Consider the following 21,351-nt stretch of genomic DNA (forward strand, 5'->3'; position numbering starts at 1 on the left):
GCCAAGTACACAGCGGATCAATCTAATATACCAAATTGTGTATGAGTTTGTGGTTGCAGTTGCCAAATATTTTGTAGAAACCGACGTAGGCCTAAATATGTGTATGTGAATGTTGCAATTTTAGGACTTTATTGTGCTAGTACACCGGAATGTTGCCCACAGAAAAACAAACACCCTAAGCTAATTGAAACGTGGCATTTTATGGATAGATTACTGCACTGTGTTTCGGTTAGCGAAATTGATCAGAACTAATGTTACAGTAATACTTAAAAAACAAAATACATCCTTCATCTTAGTATTTGAACTCAAGTATCTATCGAATTTTTATGTATTAACAAATGTTTTTAAATGATACTTAATACATGAAATAACACCGATGTACATTTTATATAACCAAAAAGCTTTATATCAATTCAGCACACAAAAACATTAAGCAAGAGGGTATACTGATGAGCAGAGTGTAACAATATAAAAAAAAAAAAGTTTATAATATGGTTGTTTTTGGAAGGTAGTCCTAAAAACTATCTCTAATTCCTTGTTTTTAGCTGTTATAAAAGGTTATTTATATATAAAATCTTTACTATTTTATTGTGTTTTAATTAAAGGCGTACGATACAGGGGAAGTACATTGTAACGACGTTACTAACATAAAATGTTTTTTTCGCGACGTAAAACTGTGACATATTTCGACTGATTTTTATCATTTAAGATTATCTAACTTGAGAACGAGTTGTTGGACCTCTCTTTTTTAAAATGACATTCGGTTTGATTATGTATGAAGATTATTTGTACGAATTTCTATTAAAAAGTCAAAAATGCATTTTTTTAAATTTGATAAATACAAATGTATACAGCAAAAATTTTATTTTTTTCTACATTCATGAACATTTGATAAATGTGAGTTATTTTTAAACAAAACATTTCATAGCTTTATAAGATACTTATATAAAAGCAATATTGCAAACAATTTAACATAAAAAAAAAATGGTTTATTTTTTAAAACAAACAAGTTACGCATTTGTGTCGGAAGGAAAAATACTTCCACAATCCGAATTTTGAGCAAGTATTTTACTAAAAAGTAGCATATGAAGGTATAATTTTATTACATATTTGATTTAATGAAATAAAAAAATAGCCCATAAGCAAATTTTCCTCAAATTTTTATAATGGGATCAAATCAGTACCGTATGCCCTTAATTTACAAATAAGGAGATATGGAAGGATTACCATAGTATACAATACTCCAAGGGCTGACAACAATAATAGGGTACTGTTCTAACTTCAACAATGTCAAAACATACACCTTGTTGTATGTTGTACAAGGCCGTATGTGAAATATAAAATTTAAAAAACCCACCTGATTCCATGATCCCAAAAAGCTGAACGTTTGTCCTTGTATCATGATACTAAATTCACTAATCCGTATAAAAGTCATATCAAAACAAACGAGCGTTTCTCAATTTTGAATAACTGATCTTAGCACTATTTGTTTAGGACTTGATATTAATAATGTATACACCACATACATATGAAAACAGAAGGTATTGTTCAAACAACAAAATCGAAAGATAGATGTCCATTATATTTTCAATAGTAAACCCCGACTTTATATACATTCAGGATGCTTTGTTTATCCAAATCTAGCTATATTTTCTAATAAACCAAACCAAATGATGTAGATTTAGGAACATTAGAAGCATGGTTCAGCTGTCAACAATCAGAAAAACCTCTACGTATAGCATGTATAATAAGGTAATAAATAGCCGACATGACATAGTCTGATATATTTCAAAAGAGGACCAATAAAAAAATTAAACGTAAAAAAAATATGATAACCAGTAGTCAACGTGCCTTTTGAACTATAAACTCACGATTTAGTCACACGCATTATAAGTCTGCATTACACATGTATAACATACCTTTTATACAGTCTACATTTTCTTTTTTTACTATGAACTTAAATTGATAAACAATATAAAGGGATGAATAATATAAGGCATTTATTGTCATGCTTACTGTATATAGTTTTAGATGTCACAACTCCCACTTATTTTGGAAAAGAAGGAAATGTACTACACCACGCATATATGTATTATACAGCAACTTATAACAGGAAGCTGGCAGTAACTCAGTCAACTAGTTGATAGATGTTAAACTTCCTGTTTATGTTTGATAATTGATATTTTTATTTCGGTTGGCATTAAAGGTTAAAAAAAGATAATTAAAAAAGTAAACAAAAAATATTAACAAAAAGGCAAAAATGGCACTTTTACATTCTTTCTGGGAAATTTTATTCCATAATGCCCTTCGACTTTATACTTGAATGGCTTTCTAACAATTTTGATCTGAGCATCACTGATGAGTCATCCGAGTCTGGCGTATTAAATCATAAGCCTGGTACCTTTGATAATTATTTACTTATATTTCTTGTATTGAAAGTTTTTTACTAGGTGAAGTGGGTATCTGAATTCGTCAGTCGTTGTAAGCTGTTATTTGTGATGGTTTTTGTTAATTAGAATTGTTTGTAGTTATAACTGAATTAACATTTGTTATGAATTATAGAATGAGGAATACTGAGAGCTCCTGACATGTCATTTATAAACAATTTTCTAGTTCTAAAGTTTGGTTTTCTCACTGATTCGCTGTCGCATATATACAAATTTGTTGATTATCCACATTTACATTCACACGGGTTCAGTGGGGTAACGTGCTTTCCATGATCAAGAGATCGAAACTAATATTTTAACATTTGAATGTGATGCCTCTCAGCTTTGGTGGAGTTAATTAGGAGTAACTAGATATCATTGCGATGGGAGCCATCTCTGTGGGCCCCTCTGTGAATAATGTGCATTAAAAAATTGTATCTTTACCATAGGACATGGGTTTGTCAACTGAAATCAAAGTTTTTGACCTTGACCTTTGACCCAGGAAGTTGTAAATAAATTATGACACACCCTTTGGTGTTGGTCTATATACATGTCAAGTATAAACTTTGAAATGATAACGGTTCTCAAGATATAGAGCGGACACGATCTTTACCATAGGACATGGGGTTGTAAACTGAAACCAGAGTTTTTGACCTTTAACTTTGTCCTAGGCAGTCGTTCATAAATTATGACACACCCTCTGGTGTTGGTTCATATACATGTCAAGTATAAACTTTGAAATCATAACGGTTCTCAAGATATAGAGCGGACACGATCTTCACCACAGGACACATGGTTGTCAACTGAAACCAAAGTTTTTTGACCTTGACCTTTGACCTAGGAAGTTGTACATACATCATGACAGGCCCTTTGGTGGTGGTTAATAAACATGTAAAGTATAAAGTATGAAATCATAATGGTTCTCTAGATATGGAGCGGACACAAAGTTAAAGTGTTACGGACGGACGGACGGACGGACAGACTGATTACTATAGGGCGACCCGCCTTTGACCTAGGAAGTTGTACATACATCATGACACGCCCTCTGGCGGTGGTTAATAAACATGTAAAGTATAAAGTATGAAATCATAATGGTTCTCTAGATTCTGGACTGATCACTATAGGGCGACCCGTCTAAAGGCGGGGCCCTAATAACAGAGACGGGCAGAATCATATAAGAAATAATGTGCTCTCGAATTCGAACATGTAATTTTGTAATTTTATGACCTAGCATGTTAAACTCAGCATCAGTGTATCGGTGTGGTATAATATATGAGTTCCTTCAATAATTTTCGCTTCTCGCTACTACAATTCAAAATCACCGGTTTTGCAAAATGTCAATTGAATATAACTATCATATCAGTCACTGAATCGATAAAACATTACCAAAATGTGTTCTCATATCTCACTTAGTCGTTTAGATTTACCGCTAACGGTAAAACAGAGATGAAACTCTCCTGGATTTTTTTAATACCCCTTTTCTTATAACAAAATAATCTCTTCACAAAGCATCCAGAATACGTTAATTTCTGCCTGGCTTGTGTTTAACTTTTGGATCGGGTAAGTCTAGTGATAACCATATGTCTTTATCCAATGTAAAGTTTGTCCGTGGGTGGCCTGTAACCTGATTATGAAGAATAGTATAAAAATGAAAGTAATTTTTTTATAATTACTTATTATGTCACTAACGATTTTCATTATCTATCTTCAGCAACTAATCTCTTACCGGAAAACAAGATGAACGTGAAAACAAAATTACATCTTAATCAAGGTACTGACATATTAGTAAGGCGGATATTATAATCGTTTTTCAGATATGTTCTTTGATTAAAGAGCATATTTGGATAATGAAATTAATAAAATACACGTATACATTTAAACAAAAATTCTAAATTCCATGAAAATTTCAGTTTAGATTTCAAATTAACAAACAATAAAATATACGTCGGTATATGTCCGAGTAAGAGGGTGTTTTTGATGGTTTTAATATACAAAACAAATATATTTAATTGTCATAACTCCTACATTTAGATTTGTAACACTTCCTGAATGATATCACATACAAATGTAGTGTTTAAAATGGATACGTTGTGGATAAGTGAATTCTTATTTTTATATTTTCAATGTCTTGGTATATCATCAATGCAGGTCGCAGGTAGGATTTGTTGGGTGAAATCTATGCACTACCTTTTAATGTATTTAGTTATATGTTTCACGTTATGGGTGGACAACAAACTTCCAGCGAAAACTATTACATTCACATGCAAGACGGTACAATTGTTATGTTATAGGAATATGAATCTTGATATTGTAATTGGAATGTGATTTGAACTATGAATTAAGCTTTGAACATGTAGCAGTAGTTTCCAATTTGCCAGAAATCAAATGTACCTGTTGCACAGTAAAATTTTGTACCAGAAGTATTACCGAACTTTTTTTCTTTTTTTTTCTTAAGTATATGCTGCATGTAAACCTATGACAGGTGATATGCAAACTCTACTCAAAAAGCATTTTTTTCTGGTAATATAACCAACTTTTCTATCCCAAGGCAAGCATGTAATTACTGCTGTGGTATTGTACAAAATACAAAACGTATCATGCCATATGGGAAAACAAAGCACTATTATATTAAACAAAGCTGTATTTATGCAGACCTTTTTTCAAGACATTTGTCGACACCCTTACAACGACAAAATAACGAGGTCAGAGATGACATTAAAATCTTCGTGTATGTTTATAAAAGATCTAAAGGATCTGCGAAGGGTTACAATTGAGTCTATTATACCAAATTTTAAATATATGTAAGGATTTATATAGATCAGGGGAAACAACCAAAACAGTGTATGTTGCAAATAATGAAAGAAGTATTAACATACATCCAGTAATAAAGTTTTCAAATTACTTATCTTAATTTTTAAACGTGTCAAATTAGAATTAAGGGACTTTTTTGCTATGATTTAGGTTCCTGTTTTAATTTTTCTTGCTCTCGAAATTGGCGAAAATAAATCGCTCGCAAAAACAAGTTAGTTTAAAGTTTTTGGATCCCAATACGTACATCAGCGATAGACAAACGTCCAACTCTTTAAAAACTTCAAAACATTTGCTATTGGTTAAATTAATTCAATATATAATGATCTCCAATAAGCACCTAAACATGAATATCACAATAGTTATTTTGGACCGATTTCCTGTAAAGCCTTTTTAATTAAGAGCATTAAGGATGTACTTAGGTGAGGTTAGATGAAAATTAATAAATTAAGAAGTTAAAATTGATACTATAAGCTGGTAGAGCATTAATTAAGGAATAAAATAAGCTAAAAATATTGATAGGTCATGGACCTCCTTTTCGAGATAGTTGAGATTTAAAATATGGTGGGAAAAGGCTGACTCGGACTTTTACCTTATATTTGCATTGGTATTATTAGCTGATTAGGTCTCAAAACAAAAGAAAGAAAATAAAGAATCTTCTAAATTTTTGGTAAATTCCAAAACCTCACCTAAGTACATCCTTAATCTTTTTAACCCCATATAATATTTTGGACGTACTTCATTATGGTCCTTTACATAGTTACCTACAACACATCTCCTTTGATACGTTGTGGTATAATAACTTAATGTTTTAAGCAGTTTCACCCCCACGAGAATAAAGTCAGGCTATCAGACTTGTATTTTGTTGTATGCTGCTTTTTCTGTCGATACAGTTTTCGTAAGTGGTTAGCGCTTTAAACTGTTGTTGATGTCTAATATGGATGGGAACTATAATTAACGTGTGTGCAGCAGAGGTTTAAATTTATTGTTTAACATATCGAACATAAATTTTATTTGAAAGAAATTTTTATATTAATTTTTAGAAATATCCAATAAGGCGTGTATACATCGAATCTTGAATAATATTTTAGATGAATTTGTTTTTATAAAACTGTTGTGAAAAGTGTGAAATTTTGTTTTATGTCCGTCAGACCAGTGTTTTCATTATACTTTTTGATCGAAAAACCAGCACAGCAATGCTTGACTTCTTTTCAGTCGAAAACGAAAAGAAAAAAGAAGAAAAAACCCAAATCAAACAAGAATGATATTTACATCCGAATGCACGATCCCTAACTACAAAAGCCTGATGCTCATCGAGATTGTAGGGAAAATATGATTTCTTTCAACATGTTCAAATTTTTAATAGCGTTCAATATATTAGTGCTTGTAGTTATTTTGATTGTCAATGAGTAAAATCAAAAACTTTGTAAAATTGGTTATATTTGTAAAAAAGTGATATTTCGGATCGTAAAAGATCGGGTACCGCATTTTCATGATTGTGAAAAGGATTGTGAAAGATCTGTTGCTGCTTATTCTTCATTGCCAAAACCCTCCAATCCCTCTGAAAACAAATGATGATTTATCTTTGTAATTGCTAAAGCAAACGATTGGGTTTTCATGACCTATTCCTCTTCAATTTTGTTTGTGAATACGGAAAATGATAGTTCAATGCCATTGGACCTGATTATTTTACTTTTACTTTCCATTCATTTTTTATGTGCAGTCTTATCAATAAAACGGAGTTTCTTGATGATTTTTTAACATTGTGGAAAATAAAATCATCATAGGTATCAGGATTAAATTTTGTACTTACGTAAGAAGCACGTTAAAACATTTGTTTAAAAACCCCACAGGAAAACAACTGTCATATCCCTGACATAGTACAGGAATTTTCCTAGCTAGCTTATACTATTTGGTTAATGTGACCATATCTGGGACGAAAGATACCAGAGGGACAGTCAAACTCATAAATCGAAAATAAACTGACTCGTGGCTAAAAATGAAAAAGACAAAAAGACAAACAACAGAACACATGACACAACATAGAAAACTAAAGAATAAGCAACACGAACCCCACCAAAAACTAGGGGCGATCTCAGGTGCTCCGGAAGGGTAAGCAGATCCAGATCCGCATGTGGCACACGTCGTGCTTATGTTATAACAAATCCGGTAAAAGGTCTAATTCGGTAGGTCACATTCATTAAATTGAAGGGGATTGTAGTTGTAAGGAACATATCCGAGATCATTTGTGAAACGGTTATTACATGATGGTTAACCAACTCGTGATGCCGTCCGAAAAAATTACGAAGGGATGATTTCAACTTCACCATTTGGAACTCTTGGTTTAATAGCTTTCTTGTGAGTAACAATTCATGAAAATCATGATAGGAAATGTAAGCACGGGAATATCGTATCAATTGGGAGATATATACCCCGTATGCATATGCTGCTGGAATGTTGCTACTTAGAAATGGAAAGTTCACAATTGGAAAGCTGAAATCATCTCTTCTGTAGTAAAGTTTTGTTTTCAACCGGCCCTCAATGTCAATTTCTAGATGTAAGTCAAGATATGAGGCCGACTTCACTGTATCTGTTGTATCCTTTATCTCTAGTTCGATGGGATAGATACGTTCAACATAGTCACCAAATTTTGAATTATTTATTGAAAGAACGTCATCTATATAGCGGAAAGTAGAGTTAAAGGATATTGTAAACATACATCACAGACAAACAGCATTACTGAGTTTAAAACTCAAATTAACCTACATGCAATTAAATCAAACATAGAAAAAAAACAAAAACAGTTTTTGCAATTTATAATACAGTCAGCATAGAAAAAGATAATTATGGACCCTTAATATTCATTTTAATATAAATATGTCTGCCGGAGATTTAACCTGGTGCGCACCAGTTTGAGAAATCGTTCATACAAATTTTCAGCTTGTCCGCACGACTTTCGAACTTGTGCGCATGACTTTCGAGCTGGAGTGCATAACTTCAAACTGACGTGCATAACATCTCACAATTGTGCGCACAGCTTTCAAACTCGTGCTAACGACTTTCAAAAATGGTGCGCATGACTTTCAAAAACTTGGGAGAATTTTTTCTGATTAAGTTCTACTTTTGAAAATATAGCATGTTTTTCACAAATTTTGAAGTAGAATTTCAATTAATTGCATTCACGATCCGTCTTTCCGTTTTGTATTTTCCTCGGAGTTCAGCATTTTTGTGTTTTACCTTATTCCAGATCTTTCACGATCTGATCGCAATTCTTGTCCACCATTAGTTTTTCTTTCACGATCTTTTTCTCGATATACCGAATGACACCTGTGTCATATACATTCATGATTACATGATATATAGCTGATTATAAACATCAAATCGTTTCAGCGAACTGTACAAGACTAAGTACTTTCGAGACAGATTTGGGAGATTGGATAGTCGTGTCATCAATAAATACAACATGGCAACGTAGTGTTGTCTTGAAAGATCATACCCGATTAAGTTCAGGTATGACAATTGCTTATCTTTGTTAGTTTACCCAATGGAAATATCCAAAGCAAAAGTAATGCTTCTCTTAAGCTTGTGTATAAGACGCATGTGACATATGGCAAAATTTCGGGTACTATATATGCTAATTTGCATAGATGCCATTTTGCGTTATCACGACGACAGCCATTACAATATGATTATATATGCTCCTTTAATAAAAATATAAATATTTTAATTTCTATATTGAAACAACAATTTTACATATTTTTAGGCTTCTGTCCGTGAACAAATGCACATTGTTTACCTTGAAATCGTTCGGCCTTTTTTGTTTTAAAATCGGAAGCGTAACCAGGTGGTAACTGGAGTATAATTGCTATAGAAAATGAAAAATTGTAAAAAATCAAGATTAAAAACACAAATAGCGATTAAAGAAGATTTTGCTCATGATTTGTCTGCCTATAGAGAAACACCTTGTAGGTTGAATTGTAAAGTTAAAAAACTTTTAACTAACCTGCTTTCTTAAGTTTTCGGTCTAATTCTTTCAAAAAGATGATGATTTCAACCTTTCCATTTCGTTAAAAGTAAAATTTTAAGCATTTTCCCTTAAAATTACACAACATTTTTGTAAATATCCATCAAAGGAAGTTTGCAAAGACACATTGGTTCTAGAACTATGACCGAAAAGGACTGGATTATTCGCAAATTTGATATAGTTTACATTTTCAATATTAAACAAAGGGAAATAATTCAATCAAAAGGGCTTAATACCGATTTCCCTATTTTATTTTGAATTCGCTTTACAGTGACTTTTATTTTTCAAATATAAATAAAAAGATAAAATGCTTTGCACGTATTGATAGTTTATTTATATTTCAGCTCGTAGGGGTTATACCATTAATGCGTTTTCCTGGAATGGTAAAGCTGGCACAACACGTATTGATACAGATAGAAAATTCATGGAACCAATATGTTTGTCACTTTGGTATCAGTTTTATAGAAATTCTTTAGATTGCTTTTTTAGTATATACAAGATTACTGATGGCAATAAATTTTTACTTTTTACTGTGGATAGCAAGTCTACGTTATTTAATACATGGATCAAGAAATCAGTAAATGTATATGCACGAGATGCGTTTAGGATAACATTGGAGGCATATTACAAACAGCGTACTTCAACAGAAATACGTCTTATTGTAATAGATGATACATCGATACAATATAGGCCATGTGAATGTAAGTGTAAAGTAGAATAGCATAGATACAAAACATGGCGGAGTAAGCTTGCAGTTTACATACATATGATATTATTTCGACAGAAAAACAATTGGTTAAGGCATCCTTCAAACATCTTCACAATACTATTGTAACAAGTACCTTGCTCAAGGTTTATGCATGTTTATCTTCGGTTGCATATGGTTGGACAAAAAAAAACAATGTCAACCTTTTTTTGGAATTTTGGGTTCTCAATGCTCTTCAACTGTGTCGTGTTTGTCCTTTTTCGGCTTTATAACAATTTTGATCTAAGCGTCACTGATCAGTCTTATGTAGACGAAACGCGCGTCTGGCGTATTAAATTATTATCCTGGTACCTTTGATAACTACTATCAATAACATTGTTTATAACAATGCAAATATCTATTATATTACAAATGTTCAATACAAGAATGATGACATACGAGAACCTTGATTTATTTCTGTTTTTTAGATACATATGTCAAAACAAAAAGAAATATATTTTAATAAGCCAGACTGTGACTATATAAATGTCCACGATGTAAAAATAGGACGGCGTTTAATGTTGACTAATTTTATGGTAATTATTGAAGTTGCATTTCTTCATAAATTACGGTTGACAGACTCCACCAGTGTTTGGTTGACTTTCATTGAATACTCATGTATCAGATTACTATGTACACTCAATCTTTCAAAGCACTACTCTATTATCGTTCACTTCGTATTGCGTCATCGAATGCGATTCGTCATTGGATGTTTAAAAATCAAACAAATACCCGTTTACACCGCAAACGTCTGTATTTGTGCTGACTCATGTTGAATTATTCAATTTATTGAGTATTTTGTCGTTCTTGTCTTCGTTTTAAAATCGATACATATCGTCATTATTTTTATTATTGGTTATGTATCAGTCTTAGATAACTGAAATTCACGGATGTCTTATTAGCTTGTTAGTATCGTAGGTGTTCAACAATTTACTACTATTATGTCTACTGCATGACGCAATTTCGCTTGGTTTGAATATCACGTACCAGATGATTAATTGAGCAACATGACAATGACAATGTCGACCATGTTTTAGTTGGGTTTGTGCTGCTATTTTTTTTTCTTTTTCTCTGTATTTTTTGGTGATAAAAAAGACAGTAGTAGTAACATATTATTTTTTCTTATTGGCAGTTATACCACATCGCTTTTTTTTATATAAAACTGTATATGTAAAGTATTAACTTGTTTGTTATTTGCCATTATATTGAATATTAAGTAGAGTTTTAGGATCTGTTCTTAGGAAGCTGTTTTATATGTTGATATGTTTTTGTCTTTAAAAGCAAAGCATGTTTGGCAACCTTTATAATTTATCTTTACAACTGGCTGTTACAAAAATACAACAAAGTTTTAAACCATTTTGCTCTCCGCAAAAAGAAACATTTTAACATTACACAAACGCCTGGAAACCTTTGAAAACTATATGTGCCTGAAAATATTCATAGGGCTCATCTTTTATGGATTACCTATGGGTGTTTCATAATTGTTCTAGTGGATTCTCAAAGTTACTAGTGGAGTGGAGAAAAATATGACTTTTGATTAAACCTTATTTGCATATATTGTGTTTTCAATCAAAAAAATACTTGGAATTAGAACAGAACATGAAAGCTTATCACATTTGTTTAAAGAAACCTTCACACTCAAAGGTTATTATATTTAAGATCAAGGTAATATATAATTCGACCATTGAAACGATGCTGATCTATGCACTTCATTTTGTATTTGAACCAATATGAGATATTCAATGTACGCAACAAGATAATCCATAAAAATAAGATAAACTTGAAATTAACTATACTATACATACATCTATACCTTATATACATTCAATTCATCAAATCGAATTGCACTATATCCTACTTTATCTGAGCTTGCTTTACTTTAACCCGTATTTTGCGCATACGCAATTCTTGATCCATAATGTCCTTTGCAAGATTATTTACATTTTTTCTGCATTTTTGACAATTCCAAACCAACCACTCTTGAGAAAATGTTAACAGAATCCAGAACGATGTTTAAAGGTAGTTATACATGTTTGTTTTCCTTTTCCTCGAATGTGACCTACCGGGCACATATAAGGTTTGTATTGAGACGAGAAACACAATAGTTGACGTATGTTGAGCAGAATCTGCATTGTGCCTTCCGGAGATCAATCGCGGCTTAGCTTTTATTTTGCAATGTAAATATTGTTACTAATGTTACTAATTTTGTAGTTTTTATTCTTGTCCATTTCAAGATATTAAAAATTTCTTTTCGGCATTTTAGACAATTTCCAGACGCCGCCCTGTGTGGAAATAGCAGCAGAATCCAACACCACATTAGGGGGTAATTATAACATTTTTTTAAAAAGAAACAAAGAAAATATAAAATTAACAAAAAGAACAAAAACCTTCATCAAGTCTTGTATAAAAGATTTAAATCGGTCTTGTATAAATGATTTAAATTGGACCACGACAACTCTACCATAATGTAGAGTTCACCCGGTGAATTTTAAAGTTTTATATATTTAAAATGTAAAAGCACTCTTACTCTATTAATCATCAATTAAAAGAAGAAGAAGAATTTTGAGAAAAAAATTACAAATTCCATCAAATGAGATATATTCTAATTTTACTGATCTTTACATGTCCAAAGACTGTTATCAAATTGAACATATTTGTGTATACACGTGTAACTAATTACGTATGAAAGATACTGCACGTACATAATGAAGACGCCCATTTCTATCGACAGATAATATTGAACATGTTTAAACTATGTTCGATTTACAAAATAGATATAAGAAACACAAACTTCATGTCACTAAATATAAATTCAAACAACTCCTAGCAATTCTAGTGAAATATTTTTGAGATGCCTTAAAGCGTATAATAAGCTGCTATTGATTCAATATTCAAATAAGATTACACTGGAAACACCTATACAGAAAAAAATTGCTTTACTTTGTATTTTTGGCTATTGAAATATGTAGATAATAGTTTAATTGTGTATTAAGACTAATGATTCATCAATAGTTCTCTGTATTATATCAATAAGTCCATATCTAAAACTAGCGAAAAAAATTCGTATGCACTGCTAAAGTAAATAGATAATAAAATGTAACGTTTAAGGATCAAATAACAATAATCAACATATTAGTTAAGGAAATGAAGTCTGTTACGTCTCTAGCAAAACCATTTCTGTTCGTATCAATGCAATAGTAAGTTTTCTTATAAACAAGTTATACATTATATAGTTACGTGCGTGTATTCACGTATATACAATGTTTGTGGATGACAATTGCTTGAATGTGTAAAAGAAAGATCCTGGTAATTTTATTTCATACATGTTTAATCCAGTGTGTAATGTTCAATATAAGGACTTTCAGTTGAGCCGCTTGAAATAAATCCTGAAGTATACACGTTTACTATATCATGCATGATTAAAGTAACGATATATTTTATGTAATATAATTAATTATTCCAAAAAGTCAATAATAGTTTTAATCACTTTATTATTTATTATGATTAATAAAAATACCAAATAGGTGATGTTCGATGTTGGTTCGTCTGTCTTTGATATGTCAAAGATCCTTTTCTGATTGTAACTGAATACTATAATAATTGAGCTTGCAATATATTTGAAATTTAGTACTTATTGATTCATATAATAAAAATATGTTACCTTATGACCCTGACGTCACCTTGTAGAAGATTACGGTCAAATATAATTATATACCATGATAAGACCATTACAACTGTCTTCAAAAGATAGACACATCACAAATATTATATAATGTCAAGGGTCAAAGTTGCTAGTGTAGTGGAGACTAAATATGACGTGTGATTAAAACCTTATTTTAGATAAAATTTATATTTGCATATATTGTATTTTCAATCAAGAAAATACTTAAGATTGGAACAGAACATGAATACTTATTCAATTTGATTTAAAAAACCTTAACATTCAGATGTCATAATATTTAAGATCTAGGTAACATAGACAATAATCTGACCAGTAAAAGAATGCTGATCAATACACTTCAGTTTGTATTTGAAGCAATATGAGATATTCAATGTACGCAACATGATAATCCATAAAAATGAGATAAATTTGAAATTAACTATACTAGACATACATCTACGCCTTATATACGTTCCATTCATCAAATGGTATTGCACTTTATCCTATTTTATCTGAGCTTGCATCACGCAATACTTGATCCACCATGTTCATTGCAAGATATTTTACATTTTTTCTGCATTTAAGATAAGTCCCAGACAGGTACCTTTGACATGTTTGAGAAAAAGTTCACAGAATTAAGCACCATGTTTAGAGGTAGCTATAAGTTGCTATATGATTTCTTTACCTCGTATATGACCTCCCGGGTGAATATTCGGATTGTATTCCTCATGTTGATACAAGCAACACAATGGGTGACGTGTGGTTAAGCTTTGGTTCATTTTCTATTTTTTTTTAGTTTTCTGTGTACTGTTTTGTAAAGTATTGTTTGGCATTTGGTCTTTTTCGTTCTTTTAACACGGCGTAGTGCAAGTTTATTATCAACCTATTAATTTGAATGTCATTTTGGTATCCGTCGATACTTTTTTAATTGTAACAATGAAACAAATGCATTTAGCTTTATAATATTGATTGATTCAGTAAACATGAACAAGAAGACTTATATACCGAGTTGGTTGGTGCTCTGAGGTAGTTTATTCAAACCAGGATAAAAAGACTTAATAGATTGATGTGTTACATCTATCCCCATAGATAAGTTTACCTGTATAACATATAATTCATTTAGATAAAGAATACAGATTAAATAATGGCGATTATAATCCTGTCGCATGTTTCGACTTGTTTCTTTATTATTTTAAGGTTGACTTCATACAGGAACTTCAAAAGAAAGATAAGAAGTTAGCAATATCCTTTAATTTTACGTTCCGCTATATAGATGAATAATACCAAATTTGGTATAGATAAAGGATTCTACAGATACAGTTAAGTCTGTCTCATATCTTGACTTACATCTAGTAGTTGACAATGAGGTTAGATTGAAAACAAAACTTTACGACAAAAGAGATTATTTCACCTTCCCAATTGTGAACTTTCCATTTCTATGTAGCAACATTCCAGCAGCGCCTGCATACGGAATATATATCTCCTAATTGATACGATACTCCCGGGCTTGTATTTCCTATCATGATTTCCTTGATAGAGGGTTGCTGCTCACAAGGAAGATATTAATCCAGGAATTCCAAATGATGAATTTGAAATACAAATGATATCGAGTATGTTCTTTATGTCGTAAATACAACTGCTAAAATGTGAAAAATTTCAAAATGCTTCAAAATTGATGAAACTTAAAACAAATGTTGCCTAGCTTATGAAGACATTACTTTTGACTTTAAAATTTTCAAAACGGCTACCGTAACCATGGAAACGGCTTAAATGTGAAAAAATCAAAATCCTATAAATATAATGACACTTTTCACTATTGTTAATTAGCACTATGGATACAGCAGGACAATGAATTGGGGTCCGTTTTGGCGACTTTTGTGTTAGCATCCTACACAGGATTACTAGTAGATGTTGCCCTTCTTTTTTCGCAATAATAAAAACATCCCAATAATTTCTGAATTTAAAGTACTGATAAGCAATTGTCCTGCCTCCCTGACAAATATATATTTTTGTCCAACAGATGATGATGGAAGTGTTTAACGAACTTGATCAGTCCTCGCACGGTCGGTCCAACAGACAAAACCCAATAACGATGTTTTTTGGTGGTGTTGTAAATAGCATTATAGTAACTGCTTGATAAATAAACTAGACATTGACAATGCAGCTGTTTAACAACGTTATGTTGCTGGGTATGCAAAATTCTGCCTGAATTATTAACATCTATCGTATCAGCAATCCATCACGGGCTTGCGAGATACTGTTAGATTAACTAATGGAGAGGCAATGTGATTCAGATTTGGGGAATACAAATTCAAACGAGATGATTAAATGAAGACATATAATCAAAGTCTACTCTCAAATGCATTAGTATATACACATTCTACAGGTCTACTATTTACAAAAAAGTTCCTCTTGCTTGAACTTATAGAGATATTGAAAGAACATTTTTTTATTTGGTAAAATGTAATGACCATCACATATATTATCATCGTGTTTTGTTTTAGTAAGAAACCTATCGTACTTGCATTAAGAAAAACTCCCATTCAAGCAAAAAACACTACATTTGTAACTGGACATATTTATAATGTATGATTTTTTTATCAACATCATTGTTGAGAAAATAATGGTGGAAATTTCGACATTCATATTGGAACCAAATGTGCTTCACAGATTGCAGATTTGTTCCTTCATTTTAATAAAGCAGACTGCATACGAACTTTCTGTAAAAAAAATAGCTTTATCCGTGACATTCACTGTATAGAAGATGTCCTTTCACGGAATAATTCCAAATCTGGTGACTATTTTGAATGTTTTATTCTAACGGACTTGAAATAAATAGTACTTTTGATAGCAAAGCTTTATCGACTTTGACTCACAATGAGAAAATAAATATGAGGGTCGGTCTTGAAATACACTTCATCACAATTTTGATCGTTTCCTTTAAAAAAGAAATGGAGATATGTGTGGTTGACTGTTATGTAACATCTGTGTCGCATATAATTATGGATATTTTCTGGCTGCCGTCATATGTTTATCGAATGTGAAAGAACCGATTTTATTCTCTTGTAATACCAAGAAGCAGAAACAGTTTGCCTGTTCAGTGCTTCTAATGTCACATCAAGTTTTTGCTGGTACCAGTATTACCAAGTTTTTATTTTGCTAGTATGTAAATGTTGATACTGTTTTATATGATTTTGTAGTTTTCATTCTTGTCCATTTCAAGATATTAAAATTTCTTTTCTACATTTTAGACAATTTTCAGACAACGCACCGTTCCGAAATATCAGCAGAATATAGTACCACATTAGGCGGTAATAATCACATTTTGAAAAAAAGTAACAAAGGTATATAAATTTAAATTAAGAAGAAAACAATAATTCAGTTTTTTTAAAGTTAGGGTTTAAGCAAGCAACATTATGATTATTAAATTATAATATGCACAAATATTTGAAAAAGAGCGTCACATACAAGTATAAATTGAGGCATTTTGAATTCGAATTGCAATAAATATATTGCTATTTTGTAAAGAATACTTACCTTAAAAGATTATTGTTCCATTAAAAATATTTTGACCATACTTCTAAAAAGTACATGTTCAATCCGGTTGTTTGCTTACGTCTTATTCATTATTTTGCAGCTGGTATCCTAGTAATTATCTTATCAGTACTTGTTGTCTTGATAGTTGCTGCTATAGTGATCATCATGATTGTTTGCATCAGAAAAAAGAGAGCCAAAAATTCAAAACAATGTCGTCAGACACAACATAATACAACTGCAGCAAGAGTGATCGATTCGTCTGACTATAATGTAATACACTATGATGAAATGACAGATATAAGTATTCGTAAGACAACACAACATCAACCACAAAGCATGAAGACTTCAAGTGAACAGGATGAAAACATTTGCAATGAATACGAATCTGTATCAACCAAAAGAACCTCAGTTGAACATATTTATGAATCAGACTCAATCCCCATAAATCAATATGAATCATTAACCAACCAACGAGAATTAGATAAACATACATATGAATCTACAGAACAAGCATTATTACAAAGCATGAAGACTTCAATTGAACAGGATGACAACATTTGCAACAGATACGAATCATTATCTACCAATCGAAACACAGCTGAACATATTTATGAGTCAGACACAATACCCATTAATCATTATCAATCACTAAAACAACAAAAGGGATTGGATGAGCATACCTATGAATCTACAGAACATGCATTACCGGAATCGATGAATCAGGAGCTATCTCAATACGAATCGCTTACTATCCCTCCAGAATCAGATAAACATACCTATGAATCTACGGAACATGCATCACAGGTATCGATGAAACAGGAGGCATCTCAGTATGAATCCCTTACTAATCCACCGGAATCAGACAAACATGTATATGCATCAACCAAATCCCCAAGGTAAAAGTATTCTAGCAACACACAGATCGGATTATCAATTTGTATTTACTATTTTCTTAATGCATTTAATATTTTCTATGGATTTGCATCTTATATGAATCAATATGAAATGAATATATCCAACCTAAACAATAGCATGCTAATGTAACAATGGTATGTATGTAATATAATGTACACAATCATATAACTTCTATAATATCAAATAACAAGGAACATTTTGTTAGCCGGCATGACGTATAAACGACAAATCAAAGAATTCAACTTTATATATCTTATATAAGACAATGTAGTTTTAACATTCCACCAGTCCATATATAGGAAGATGGGGTATGAGTGCCAATGATACAACTCTTCATTCAAGTCACAATTTATAAAATTAAACCATTATAGGTCAAAGTATGGTCTTCAACAAGGAGCCTTGGCTCACACCGCACAGCAAGCTATTAAGGGGCACAAACAAAATACTAGTGGAAAACAATTCAAACGGGAAACCCAACTGGCTAATCTATATAAAAAAAACGAGAAACGAGAACTACTGAACATCAGATTCCTGACTTAGGACAGGTGCAAACAATTGTAGCGGGATAAAACGTTTCGATGGCTATTTGTTTTCCGCATTATCAATATTGTCAATGATTAACCAGTTCCGGGTCGAATCCGATACTGATACCAACAGTGTATGGCACATGTGGTTTCCGGTTGTAGTTTATTCATTATTAAGATATGTATAATATTAAACAAGAACAAAAAATAGTACAAAAATTAGCTCTGAGGATCAATTGAACTTAAGACTGAACAAAATTTGTGATTGAAAAAAGTGTATGATACGTCTTTTTACTCCACAAAAAGCAAATAAACTTTATTGGTTCCCGTATAGAATTATACAATGGATCTTAGGCAAACATTTGCTTAACTTTCATATTCTATAGTCTATAGGTATATTTATTTTTACAAACCAATATACAAAAGTATAGAGATAGTATTTTCAAGTTATACATACCTAAGTTGTACATGTACATGTATATGTCATTTATTATCACAAATTATTTGTTTTTAGTCTGTTGAAATAAGATAATTTTGTTGTGCAAGCATACATAAGGGCTTGTCTTCAAATGTATTTCCATCTCGCTCATCATGAATAATTGGAAATGTGATGCTTTTCCTTAGTAATAGATCATTCTTAACATAGTGAAAATATATTTTAACAAAGTTGACATTAGCAAATGTAACATTTATGTATTTATATGTCATAATCTTTTGACTATGTCCCATCATAGTAATACATTTTTTTCTCTCCATTTGACGTCAAACAAGAACAACTTATCAATTATTTGGTTAGTTATTCCCTTTGCAATTCTTAATATACAGATTGTTTTTGTAAACTATATTTTTTTGGGGCAGTCTTTAAATGTTTTGTCGTGAATTGTTTGATAGATAGTTGAAATGATTGTGTTGGTGTAATGTTTTTTTTCTACAGATATCATAAATCAAAAGTATGTTTTACATTTTGTTTAATAATTTGTATTATCGGTGAACTGTATAAAACTAAAAAATAAACGCATATCTATTATAAATCTTGATTTTTTTCAAGCACCATTTCCCACAAGGATTGCAGTTGTTTTAGCAGCAATCATAAATCAAAGGGAAATCTTCCCAAAACATCTATTGATAAAGATTATGCCGAAATGTGTTCTGACTTTATCAAATTCAGACAGTACATAAATTGCACGCCGAAATTGTGTAACACCACTAAGGTGTAACACCACTAATTCGAGCCCGGCCAGAAAGCACATACAAGAAAGTAGTACATATTTAACGCAAAATAGTTCCTACGCATGAGTGTAACTTTCAAAATATGTAGGATATTTAGGTATTTTTGGCATCAAATGAAAGCTAAATAAAGGCAACAGTAGTATACCGCTGTTCAAAACTCATAAATCCATGGACAAAAAACAAAATCGGGATAACAAACTAAAACCGAGGGAAACGCATTAAATATAAGAGGAGAACAACGACATAACACTAAAATGTAACACACATAGACAAAATCCCACGAGAATAACAAATATAACATATATATATAACATCAAAACCAAATACATGAATTTGGGATAGACAAGTACCGTGACACGTCTTATCGCAATGTGAATTTACACTCAAAAATAAGAGAAAACAAACGACACAACGTTATAATGTAATACACACAGAAACGAACTATAATATAACAATGACCATATTCCTGACTTGGTACAGGGCATTTTTAAAGGAAAAAATGGTGGGTTGAACCTGGTTTTGTGGCATGCCAAACCTCGCACTTTTATGGCCATGTGAAATATAACATCAAAATGACAACACAGGACTACAATATAAATAAATTGGAGAACACAATTGACAAAGAATCACACGAACAACAGCCAACAAAAGGCAACAAGTTCAAAATTTTAATACGCCAGAAGTGTATTTTGTCCACACAAGACCTATGTGTGACGCACAGATACAAAAGTTTGAAAGCCGAAACGAGTACAAAGTTGAACAGCATCGAGGACCAAAAGATCAAAAAGGTTGTGCCAAAAACGGCAAGGGTTTTCTGTTAAGTTACCAGAAAATCCCTATAATTTAGAGTAATTTATACTTTTGCAAACAGTAAATTTAATAAAATGAATATACAAAAGATGTACATGATAAAGCTGAAGTATTAACTAATTACAGGAAACAACTGAAATACATTTACATAACCAGACATTTGAAACACAAAAGTAGACATATCCGAATACGTTTAAACCTCTACGCCAAGTGACGTCCTATTTGAAACTGAAAAATGACGAAAAAATGACGTCATTTGAATTAGTAAAACAGAGCATCAAAAAATGAAAAATGACGTCACATAAGAATGAATAAGATAGAATTAGGATTAATTTAAGATTATATATTTGAACTAAATACTGATATTGCATTTAATAACAAAGCACATTTTAATTCTTATTAATATAAAACTGAGGTAGCAATTAACTATATTATAAAACTATGTCAGGTTTGTTATGAATCTAACTTCAAACGTAAAATATCGTACTGATTACTTTGAACGAAATCAAATCTGATAAATGAAGGCGGTGATTAATTTTCTTTAAAGGACTGGTGATCATTGTAGAACACTTTTGGACTTTTAATTTTAAATATTAAAAAAACTGCACCAAATTTTAAAAAGAGGGTACATTTAGTCTGTTTGTCAGATCTGAAGTACCTGTTTTGGTACA

General features: G+C 31.5%; 1 protein-coding gene across 1 annotated transcript; it reads left to right on the forward strand.

Moving 5' to 3' along the window:
* Window positions 1–4,486: 4,486 nt before the first annotated feature.
* Window positions 4,487–19,660, forward strand: LOC143044988 (uncharacterized). Its single transcript, XM_076217267.1, has 6 exons — window positions 4,487–4,581; window positions 8,625–8,744; window positions 9,603–9,959; window positions 12,267–12,326; window positions 16,916–17,008; window positions 17,302–19,660. The coding sequence occupies exons 1-6, from the start codon at window positions 4,506–4,508 to the stop codon at window positions 18,099–18,101; spliced, it is 1,506 nt and encodes a 501-aa protein (XP_076073382.1). The 5' UTR covers window positions 4,487–4,505; the 3' UTR covers window positions 18,102–19,660.
* The last annotated feature ends 1,691 nt before the right edge of the window (window positions 19,661–21,351 follow it).

Source organism: Mytilus galloprovincialis, chromosome 9 (genome assembly GCF_965363235.1).
Source record: "Mytilus galloprovincialis chromosome 9, xbMytGall1.hap1.1, whole genome shotgun sequence".
Classification (NCBI taxonomy): domain Eukaryota; kingdom Metazoa; phylum Mollusca; class Bivalvia; order Mytilida; family Mytilidae; genus Mytilus; species Mytilus galloprovincialis.

What these genes read in the sequence shown, in the direction of transcription:
- LOC143044988 (XM_076217267.1), top strand. Translation starts at nt 4,506, where the DNA reads ATGGATACGTTGTGGATAAGTGAATTCTTATTTTTATATTTTCAATGT. An exon ending in ATCCAACACCACATTAGGGG is followed by an intron (nt 12,327 to 16,915) that starts GTAATTATAACA and finishes TCTACATTTTAG; the next exon opens with ACAATTTTCAGACAACGCAC. An exon ending in TTTGAAAAAAAGTAACAAAG is followed by an intron (nt 17,009 to 17,301) that starts GTATATAAATTT and finishes ATTATTTTGCAG; the next exon opens with CTGGTATCCTAGTAATTATC.